We start from the raw sequence: 12,147 nt of genomic DNA on the forward strand, positions 1-12,147 counted from the left end.
TCTCGTATAAATATTGATAAACACTTTAGGCCAAATATATATCGATAGCTAAAAGGCACTAAGTATCATTAGTTTGTTGTCTTTGAAAAAAGCTTTGATTGGGCTCGATATTTGCATAAGATGTTCCTGTAAAAAAAAAACAGCGATAAAGGTAAAAAGTTAAGAAAATCAAGCTCATTTAAGTGTTAATTTTATTACCACAGGAAATTCTGCTGAAAAACATTGACCACGATTGATGTGTGGGCGATCGGACGCGCTGAATACAACTAGCCGGTGACTAAAATATTTTGTTCATTTATACTATTTTTAAGTCATTACACTTAATTCTTAGAAAAATTCCTTAACTGGCAATTGATTGCGATCACTAATTGCAAATTGTTTATTCCTTGTATGACACCGTCAACTGAGGACTGCAATGAGCTGCGTGTCCTCTGTAATCAGGGGGAAATAACTTGTTATTTATTATGAAAAATGTAGGCCATTTCCAAACAGATTTGAAAAAGATTAAAATGTTGACTCTTTATTGTTTGTAGGTGTATGGTGTATGATTAACTGTTTTAACTGTATGCCTGAGATCTTAAACTGCTATCAATTAAAAGAAACAGCAGTTCGGGTGTTGACAACTGTTATACCTGCAAGCCTTTATCATCTGAAATTGCTATATCAATGAGAAGAAAGCAGTAAGGGTGATTAAAGATATGACAGCTGTTACCATCAAACTGCTGAAAACAGCTAAAATGTATGAAATAAATAGCTACGGTGACTGCTGTGCAAGCAGTTCTGAGAACTTTTAGCCAGTGAACTGTTAGGAACTGTTAAATTACTGGTAAAAAAAACTGCTAAATAACAGCTAAAAACAGCAATTCATTTTGTCTTGGGATATGCAGCATTTCTCAATAATATATTATACATCATTGCATGATAGTGAGGGAGATATGAAGATCAAACATTGATGCTATGAATTGTATATTATAATGAAACAAAGCAAGAGGCTACAAAAAATTGCGTTTGAAATTGGAGTCCACTCATTTAAGCACGGTATGTAGCTGAGATTGCCCTAACGGTAACACTGTGCCATCAACATATTAGAAAGTGCAAACAACGAAATACAGTGGTATGATAACCATTTCTTGCATACCCCTTCTCCTTGAATGCTGATTTACTTTCTTGTTTTTGTATCAACCAAAATCAGGTGATTTAACTGTGTATTAGAAACACGCATTTAAACAAATTGTGCCTTACGAATTCAACTTGATGTAAAAAAAAAAAATAAAAAAAAAAAAAAAAAAAAAAAAAATATGAAAAATGCACGAGGCTGCCCAAGGGTGAAATATGATGAAAAATATCCTCCCTTGCAGGTGATTGTCTGGACCGATCAGATTATGCATTCATAGAATTTTCATACTGAGGTATAATGAAAATAATTACAAACAATTCACCTGCATACTATCTCATTCTACATAAAAAATCTTGGGGTTTATTATCATGTCTGTTTTAGGGTTAGCATATTGTGATAGTTCCTGGTTGTTGCAAGTAAAAATGTAAAATTAGCTCTCACATATTACAGTAAGTTGTATAAGTGAACGTTACTGTAGCAAAGAAGGAGAGCATATCTTTGGAACAATCAGGTATCAAACCTTGGACCCTTGCACTGATAGATAGGGGATCTAACCACCAGCCTAGCTACCCAGGCTGATTTACTAATATGAAATTTAAACCTGTTTTAGAAATCATATAAGAACAAATCATACAAGAACTCTTCATATAAAGGAGATAAAAATGATTTTTTTTCCCCTGGATATGGCATTAGCTAGTCTACATGTGGTAGAGCTGGACAGGATTCAATTATATGCATTTCATTTTTAGGTAGAAAATACCTGCGAATGTATGTCCTCAGTTGATGAGGTCAGTTCAGAGAACAGAGATCTTCCACAGACTGGATCTCTTGTCAACAGAAGTTACATGGACCTGACAGCAGGACAGGAAACCTCAGTGGACCTGACAACAGGACAGGGAACCTCAGTGGAACTGACAACAGGACAGGGAACCTCAGTGGACCTGACAACAGGACAGGGAACATCAGTGGACCTGACAACAGGGCAGGGAACATCAGTGGACCTGACAACGGGGCAGGGAACCTCAGTGGACCTGACAACAGGGCAGGGAACCTCGGTGGACCTGACAACAGGGCAGGAAACATCAGGAAGAAACACCCAGAGGGTCAATGGTGGTGGCATCAGGTGGCAAACACGATGGGATGGGAAAAAGAAAGTTCTCAAAAGAAACTGCTGTTTTTATTGCAAGACCCAAGTATTCACAATGTGCAGACACTTTATTAGTATTCATGGTACAGAAAAGGAAGTTCAGAAAGCACTGAAGTATTCCAAACAATCTAAGGAAAGGAGAGAAGTATTTTCAGGGTTAATATTTAAAGGCAACAATGAACACAACAAGAGAATACTTCAGCTGGGACGAGGAACGTTGATACCTCCCAGGAAACTGCAGGAAGTAACTGATGATGTGTCCGCAGACTTCTCATACTGCCCTGAATGTTTCTCTCGTGTACGAACAGAGAATATGTGGGCACACAAAAAAAGGCATCGTTTGTCAAAATCATCAATATCAAAGGTAATTAACTGTAATGATACCAATGTACAAATAGTGGAAGTCATAAAACTGATATTCAAGTCTCACACATGCCATATACAAATTGTTTATTGCATAATCAACAACAAAAATGCAGAAGTACCCCATGTTTCCATGGTTATTCTTTAATAACTTTGTTTTTTTTAGGTCACCAGAGTCACTCGGATGACCTATTTCAATTGGTCTGCATCCATTATTGTTTCTTCAAATCATGGCCTTCGAGGGTAGGGTGGGGCCACACTAGGAGATAAAATTTAACAGGGAATATATAGGAAAATTCTTTTCAAATCTTCCCAAGAACAATGGGGATCAAAATTTTACATGTGTGTGTGGAGATATTTTGCCCCAATGGCATGAACAAACTGACTTCCTCAGAATGAATGTGGCCTAGTTTCCCCTAGTTATTACTCAGTGTTGTTCTGTTTATTTTACATTTTCTATTTATTGTCTACTTTCTGTAACAGCATTCAGTTTGTAGGTCACCTGAGTTAACCTATTGCAATTGGTTGTTGTGCGTTGTCAGTCATGAGATAACAATTAAACATTTTTAACATCCTCTTGATAACTACTATTCCAATTCTTTACTTTGATATGAAGCATCTTTGGGACGAAGGGGAATTAAATTGTAAATTCCAGGACTCCTGCACCCCTGGGGCCTTAGGGGCAGGGCAAAAATTGACCAATTTTCAAAAAATTTCTTCTCTACAACTGCACATCTGTAAGAAAAATTTAATGCATAGCGATGTAGAGCAGGAAGGCCTATACCAAAATTGTAAATTTCATGATCTCCGGGGTAGGGATTCTGACCCCGGGTGGGGCCAAACTTAGAATATAGTGCTAATGTGTAAAACACTTAAATAGCATCTTCTTTAGTGCTATTGATACTAAATTGAAAATAAATGCATAGTTAAAAAGAACAGGTAGTCCTTTACCAAAATTGTAAACTTCATGATCCCAGGGGTAGGGGTTCTGGTATCAGGGTGGGGCCAAAATGGGTCGGTTTTTAAATGTGTGAAAAATAGAACTCTTTTAACTTATTGATAACTACCATTTCAATTCCTTTCAAATTTGGTATGAAACATCTTTGGGACAAAGTGGACATGAATTGGAAATTTCAGGATTCCTGCACCCCCTGGGGTGCCAAAAATCGACCAATTTTCAAAAATCTTCTCTAGAACCACACATGTGTAAGAAAAACTAAATGCATATCGAATTTGGGGTCAAAAGTCAAGCACACTGGACATCGAAGTAGCAATATGGTTTCCGGGCTCTAAAGCATTATCCTTTCCATCTACAGTCACCATATCATACGAGGGCGAGTCAATAAGTAACCAGCCTATCCCATTTTCGATCACTTTTTCATGCCTTGTTTCAATACACGTTTTATCACCGGCAGTGGTGACATTTCCGTTTGAGTGAAATATTCTCGAGAGAAACATTAAACAATGTTCAATCAATCAATATACCTGGCTACAAAATTGCACGCGTATTGAGTCATTCTTTTATAAGATATTGAATGTCAAACATGGCTAGTAATGCAAAGGTATGCTTTTCATCTGAAGTTGAGTACACTGCTATAATTTGGTACTTGTATTTAAAAGGTAAAACAGGCAAGGAAATACACGGTGAGTTATCCGATGTTTATGGGTCTTCTGCACCATCTTATGCTCAGGTTAAATTCTGGGTAGGGGGATTCAAACGTGGCAGAGTGTCTTTAGAAGATGATGCCAGGTCTTGACGCCCACTGGATGCCACTGATGAAGAAATGCGTAAGAAAGTTCAGGATCTGGTGTACTCTGATAGGTGAATTCAGGTGGAAGAAATAGCGCATGCATTAGGTATTTCACATGGTAGTGTTTCAACAGTCTTACATGATTGTTTAGGTATATGCACAAGCTAACAGCCCGTTGGGTCTCCAAATCCCTTAGTGATGAGCAAATGGCAACCAGAGCATCAGTATGCAGCACCTTCTTGAAGCGTTTTAGGTCAAAAGATGATTTTCTCTTGTGTCTGGTGACTGTAGATGAGACTTGGGTTCATTATTATGAGCCAGAGAGTAAAGCTAAGAGTCGTCAGTGGGTAGGGCCTGGGTCCCCGAGGCCAAAGAAGTTCAAGACACAACCATCTGCTAGCACGGTGATGGCCACAGTATTTCGGGACACAAAAGGTGCTATTATGTTGCCCAAGAGAAGTACAATAACTGGAGTGTACTATGCAAACTTGCTAGACCAGCTGAGAACCGCCATCTGTGAAAAACGCCGAGGTAAAATCTGTAAAGGTGTTTTGCTGCAACAGGACAACGAGAAGTCCACACTTGCAAAGTTGCAATGGATGCTGTAGAGCGAAATGGGTATGAATTAATACCACATCCTGCCTATTAGCCTGACCTAGCTCCTAGCAACTTCTTCCTATTCCCAAACATGAAAAAGGATATCCGAGGACGTCATTTCCGGTCTGATGAAGAAGTTGTGATGGCAGTTGAGAAGTGGATCAATGAAAAGTACCCTGGACTTTTTCAGTTCTGGGCTGATGGCACTTGAACAACGTTGGTCTAAGTGCATCACACTAGAGGGTTATTACATTGAAAAAGAAGAGGTGGATCTCAACCGGAAATAAGTTAGGCTGCTTACTTATTGACTCGCCCTCGTACATATGGACTACCCATGGGACGAAGATGTTCCCTATCGAATTTGGGTTCCAAAGGTCAAGTGCACTCTTAGAGAAGAGACTACCCAAGGTTTTGTCATGCTCTTTCGTTTTTACACTCAGGAAAGATGTAATTTATACCTATTAACAACACCCTGTTGGAGATTTCCCTGTTGGAGATTTGGATAAGGGGGGGGGGGGGTATTATTGAGCATTGCTCACATTACCTCTTGTTCAAGGTAGATTTTCTTATTTTTGTTCACCGCCGCAACTCAGTGTCCGTCCGTCGCATTGACTTCTCAGAAACCACTTCGATTTCTTTTGGTGTTTATCAGAGCATCTGTATTATCACTTTGAACCAGTCTGTGATAATAAATTATGATTTAATGCAGAAACTAAAGAAACTATGACCAATTTACATACTATGTATGAAGATCGACACATGATACTCAGTTGACTTTTAAGGCTCATGGACCTCTTGTTTAAGATTGCCCTTACTTGAAAATTATTGGTGAATGTACACATGTAAATAATTATGTAATGATAAATTGGGATGGTTAAGGCCTAAATTAAAATATTGTTTGCCTTTTTATGATCCAAATTAACAATGGTGAGGTAGGAAAAATATTTTTATGTTTTGTTCTTTAAATTTAGATGTGAAGCATTAAATATTAAAAGTGTTTTTGTATTCATACTTCAATGCATCTTTGAAACAATATGTATTAAATATGTTAAAACAAAACTAATGTTACTGTGTATGTATATCTGTCTTTCTTTGCTTCTCATCCCGCACCTGTTTAAAACTTAATTGATGTAGTGTATTGACCTTCAGATCCCTGGCTGTATGAATGAAAAAGAGCAATATTTTTTTAGTCGGGTTATTTTTTAGGAGTCGGTTGGCTATGGGCAAATAAACTTTAATTTAGGCTGGACATATAGATTTCCAGACTTGTGAACATTTGAAACAATTGATCTCTCATAGTTTATGGTTCATTTTCTCGAGTCAACTTTATCTACTTCAGTAACCTGTACTATACTTTGAATCCACAGAAAACTGATGAGGATGAATCGGAAAACAAACAAGGACGTGAATCTGTTCCAGATAACACCAGTAATAATAGTGCAAATGATGGCTACACACAGAATGACCTTCACAGTACAAATCAGGTGTCGATAAATCATTTGGAAGATGAGAACAGTGGAGGAGTTTACAATGGAAAAGGGAGCAGCTCTGAATCTACTACAGCGGGAGGGGAAGAGAATGGATCCACAGAAAATAAGGAGGACCTTAAGAAAGTTTCAACAGAAAACAACATGAATGAGACTGAAAATGCCATTGTAACAGTATGTATATTATCCACAAATAATATGCCACAATGTATTTCATCTTTCCACACTTGACAAACACTTTTCCATGTAAATTACAATACTAAATACTGGCAGGAAAACCATCAATTTGTATCTCACCTGAGCTTTTCTGATCACCTGGTGTCCGTCCGTCCATTTGTCTGTAAACTTTCATATTTTCAACTTCTTCAGAATCACAGGGCCAATTTCAATCAAACTTGCCTTAAAGCGTCCTTGGGAAAGGGGATTCAAAATTGTTCAAATGAAGGTCCACATCCTTTTCAAATGGGAGATAATTAAGAAATAAAGAAGATATGGTAGCATCATTTAAAAATCGACTTCTCAAGAACCATTGGACCAGAAAAGACAAAATTTATGTGAAAGCTTCCTTAATGAGTGAAGATTCAGATCATGGCCCCTGGGTTAGGGTAGTGCCAAAATAGGGTCTCAAAGTTTTAAATGCATGGGGATATATAGGAAAAAGTATTTTAAATTCCTTTCAAAAACAACAAGGCCTTGATTAGGGCTATTCCAGCAAAAAAAAATATGGGGGGGAGGGAAGGCACTTTATTTTTAAGACAGCCACCCATACAATTAAATTTTCCTCTGCTACCACCACCCATACAATTACTAGATTCTCCCCTGTTACCACCACTCGTACAATTCAATATTTTCATTTAACGTAACAAATGGATCAACCATATGATATTTTAGAACTTAATTCTAGTTTATATTTTTTAAAATGCAAAAAATATACTATTAAACAATAAATGTCTTTCTTTGCTGTTTCATCGGGAGATGAAGGTAGCAATCATTGCAGAAAAAATTACATATTTTGGATTCCAATGCAATTTTGGTAGGGAGAAAAAAGGATGATCTCAGCAATAAAATGAAAGAAAAAATGCAATTAATTTTGTATACTCTGGAAACATGTGAGTTGTAAAAACCTAAGCTCTGTTTGCTTATTATAAACAAACTTAAGATGTGGGATATTGTCATATCATTTCTGGACTAGATGTGCATGTCATGATCTGGGTGCTTGGTAATTGTTGAAATAACAAGAAGTTTTTTTTTTAATGATATGAAACTAAATAAAATATGAATATATTATACCACTTTAAATTCACATACATTGTTACTCTCTTTATTGCTTTTAAAAGACATGTGTCTTACTACATCAGTTACAATATGTATACATAAAATGGCATTGTATAGTGGTGTACAAATTCAAGCAAGCAACGGAGAAGAACTTTTCAACGAGTTAGGTTTTTTCGCAACTTAAGTGCAAGACATAGATATTTCCCTAAATTACAAAGTGTATGCATATAGATTGTGACTTTTTTCCTTTGACTTTCCCCCCTACAAGAAACTTGCGAATATTCCATTAAAAATTTCAGTCCCAGCATAATATTTACCCGATTTATATCGCAATCAGGCAAATTTTCCACTCTGTTAAACGTAATGGTATACCAGGTGGGAGATTTCTTATCCAAATTACCCGCACATCTCAAAGTCTGTCCAAATTCACACCTTCGGAAACAACGGTCGTGATTCCCTGATCCTTGATTTTGTTAAATAAACAACAACTCGGGTTTTTGTTAGGGGCGATAATTCCCAGAATAGTCATGCTCGACTGAAATCGAAAGTAGGAATCGCGTTGTAATCGAAAAAATGTACAGTCGTTTCATAAAGGTGAAATTACACGAAAAGGTTGTAAAACTCATGATCGTTGGTTGCGTTAGACAGGTGGTCGTTTAGGACAGGTACAATAGGTTGGGTAACACCTTGGAGGGGAAAGTTTTACGGTAACATTGACTTATCTGCCCATTTATCAATCTTCTTTCCGTACTTAAGTTAATGTAGACTGGCTCCGCTTTTCTTCTTCTTTTGTAATAAAAGAAACGTAACGTGATACGTTTTCATTTTTATCATAATTCACAGGCACCCATGTTTTTTATTTAACCTGGAAGACACCATACAAATATATTTTCCCAAATCACCCCCACCCATCCAAAAATATATCGGCTGCCGTCCCTCCCCCCCATACGTTTTTTGCTGGAATAGCCCTTAGTTAGAAAAGACAAAATTTATGTGAAAGCTTCCTTAATGAGAGATATAAAAACAATGAAAGATAATTATACAGCAACTTCCCAGGCTTCCATTGTATGTAATAACCCAGTGATACAACGAATTAGACATTGAATTATACCATTGTATGTAGTAACCCAGTGATACAACGAATTAGACATTGAATTATTCCATTGTATGTAATAACCCAGTGATACAACGAATTAGACATTTATTCCTTATCGTCATATATACTCATACCCCCCACCCCCACCCCCACCACCAACTGCAATTCCTGGATCTGCCCCTGGCGACAATTCAAGGGCAAATATGAATACACGTCGTTTCTTCTAGTGAATGACAATCAGAAAAACTGCTACGATATATTGTAAACAGTGGCCTGATTTCTTGGACATTGTCAGGTAGAGTACAATCTGAATTCGGTAAAAGGTTGAAACTTTAAAGTTATAGGGCAAAAATTTCCCCGATTAATCCTGGACCATTCAGTATCTGACACATTAGACAGTTATTACTTACTTTCAAGATCTGTGTCATCACAAAACATGTTCAATCAAAATAAAACTTTTTTGTGTTTATACGTATCAGTAACTGTTAATAAATTATTACAAAAAGTTGTAACAGTGCCTTATATAATCATGGAAAAAAATTGAGAACATCGAAAATATCAGATGCATGAATATCATATTTAAAAATTTATCGATTTGTCAGATCGTTGGGGGGGGGGGGGATGTCCTTTGTTGAAGTTCTTCATAAAATGATGAATACGGGCCTTAATTATCAAAAGTATTATAAGTATAAGTAACACTGAAAACCTACATCAACTTTATGTTGTAAACCAATCACAATTTCTCAGCTTGCCGGAAAGTTCCAAGAATGTGTGATTGCATGCTTAAAGACCTAAGCGTCTATAGTGATGTAATGCCTGATCGTTCTTGGCACTTCGTTCTAGAAATTTCCAAAAGGCTGATTCAAGACTAAAATCACGGATTGAAGAAATGAATAGGTATATTTTATCTATTCAAAAACTATCGAAACTTGCTGGTATTTCTTCTGTAAGATCAAAATCAGACATTGATAAACAACAGATTTATTTCATATTGTATTATCTTAAGTTTCATTAAAAAGAAAACTGGCTTAGATCCGCCAAAGCATGTCTGCCACTGTACTCTCATTTTCGCTATTTCAGGGTAGTTTATTGAAAACAAAAGTATGGTTTTCATTAAATGTACGACATTAACTAATCAAGTAAGATTCTCTTATAGCTTACGGACTTCACCTCACATATGGCAGGGCTCGAAATTAACATATGCCCGTCAGTCTGTGACTGGTTAAAAGTGTGGCGGACTGACTGACATTTGTTTTAGTCAGTCCGATGGGACTGGTCAATTTTCTAAAATGTCATTTTGGAAAACATTCCTATGAAATCTTAAACACACATTTGGCATTCCTCTCTAGATATCAGATGAACCAGATTAGTAAATATAAATCTCATATAAGTGTTACAGTATTGTCTGAGGCAAATCAAGTTAAATTCCGTTTATTTTATTTTGATAACATGAACGAAATATGTTTATTTCTGAAAAACTCTGGTGGACTAGTAAATTTTTCTACGGACTGGTTGAAATTACACCTTATTAGTCTGGCTGGACTGGTGACATAAGAAGTGAGTTTCAAGCCCTGTATGGAGCAATATCAAAGGTACAAACAGTAACTCTGGAGCAAGCGTTTCAGAGTTTATTGGCAAAAATTGTTAATTTATAAGGATAGATTATAAGACAGTGATTTTTTAAGACTCGATCATTTTAGGTCCAAATATCGGCCCTTTCCCCTCCCCAAAATTGCCAATTTTCCCCCAATTTAACTTGCACTTTTCCCAATAATAAAAACTGAAGAAAAATGTATTTGTTAGAAAATAAGCTCAATGTGAATAGTTTATGTACGACTTGACATGACAATTCTAGATGATATAGAAAGAATAGTCAAAAAAATTAAGAGCTTAAAGAAAAGAAAATTAAATATGTAAAATGAAAGAAGAATGACACCAATTGTGTTTGATTTCTTGTTTGATATGATATATTTAGCATACTTACAATAATGACTAGGTTTTCCCAATTTGATCAAAATGTTGACACTTTTTCCCAATTCAAAAGCCACAAGATCCTTTTGATAAATGTGCTCCCACTTCCTATTGATATGCAGATCACAATTCAAAAATAATAATGTGGTGGGAAAGTCCTCTCCCCACAGTAGCGCTGCCACCAGCTGGATGTCCCCCACCAGCAAGGGAAAATAAATACTAAACACCTGTCTGCCCTACTCAACCTCAACCCATACTTAAACCTGGGTTGTGACTAAGTGACACACCTAAACAGTGTCTTAATAAGTCAGAAATAATACTCAAATTCAAAAGTCAATTGTTATTCATTTCTAAGATAATCAACATAAGCAACATGAAGTTAACGCACCAGAGGACTTCACTCTTTCGCGTTGAAGCTAAACAATCAGTGCAATATTCACAATAGCCAGTTAAAAGAAAAGTGGATGACAAACGAGTCAATAAATGAGATGACGAGATCGACATGCGCACGAAAATCCTACTTAAAACTATTTTATTATTCATCCTCCGAAAACACATTCAAGGGGAATAACTCGGGACAAAATCAGATATGAATAATGAACGAAATACTTATATCAACGGTATTCACTCTCGTGAGTTACTCATAAAGCAAACAATAGCTTACTCCTAAGTAAAAATGTGCTATAACTAGAATCTTTAATCTGTAGATTTCTCAGAGGACAATCACTCTTGAGAAATACCCTACTATAAGCCTTAAATAAATATCAAACTTCAATTTCAAATAAGAAAACAACCCTATGCTGCATTCAATACTAAATTGAATCTAAATCACAAGTTAAATTGTTAAATCTGTCACAGATTGCATTACCATACTCTAGATAAGCAATAAATCAATTATTAATTCCCAAAGAAGAATTTCCCCAAAACATTCTCTAAGATAAATCTATTACACTTATGAGAATCAAATTAATAACTAACTTACTCTAAAACACAAATAATAATCCAAATGATTTCTAAAGTTACCCAAAACGATAGAAAAATAGAGCAAACTCAAAAATAATTAAATTAAAATATAACTTCTTTCAGAAACAAATCCTATTCTTACTCAAATAATAATAATAAAACAAACAGACGACTTGCGTCGCTTCCAAATAGAGAGAGAACCAAAAGAGAGCGAGTCTGCGCAAGTAGAGCCTTTTATACTCAAAAATACAGAATTCTATATTCCGCACGAGCAAATCATAGAAAAATACAGAAAAACACCGAAATCTGTATACGACACGCGCTTGACACAGAAACTCTCAAACAGAATTCTATACTCAAATAACATCGAATCTCGTCCT

The 12,147-nt window shown here is 36.1% G+C and overlaps 1 protein-coding gene across 1 annotated transcript in view; it reads left to right on the forward strand.

The window, feature by feature from the left end:
* LOC125656410 (uncharacterized) overlaps positions 1-12,147 on the forward strand; it is a 100,824-nt gene that overhangs the window by 37,031 nt on the left and 51,646 nt on the right. Inside the window, exons 9-10 of the mRNA XM_048887016.2 lie at positions 1,867-2,628; positions 6,343-6,636. Coding sequence (XP_048742973.2) covers positions 1,867-2,628; positions 6,343-6,636 — 1,056 coding nt within the window. The remainder of the gene's footprint in view (positions 1-1,866; positions 2,629-6,342; positions 6,637-12,147) is intronic.

This window comes from Ostrea edulis, chromosome 7, assembly GCF_947568905.1.
Source record: "Ostrea edulis chromosome 7, xbOstEdul1.1, whole genome shotgun sequence".
NCBI lineage: Eukaryota > Metazoa > Mollusca > Bivalvia > Ostreida > Ostreidae > Ostrea > Ostrea edulis.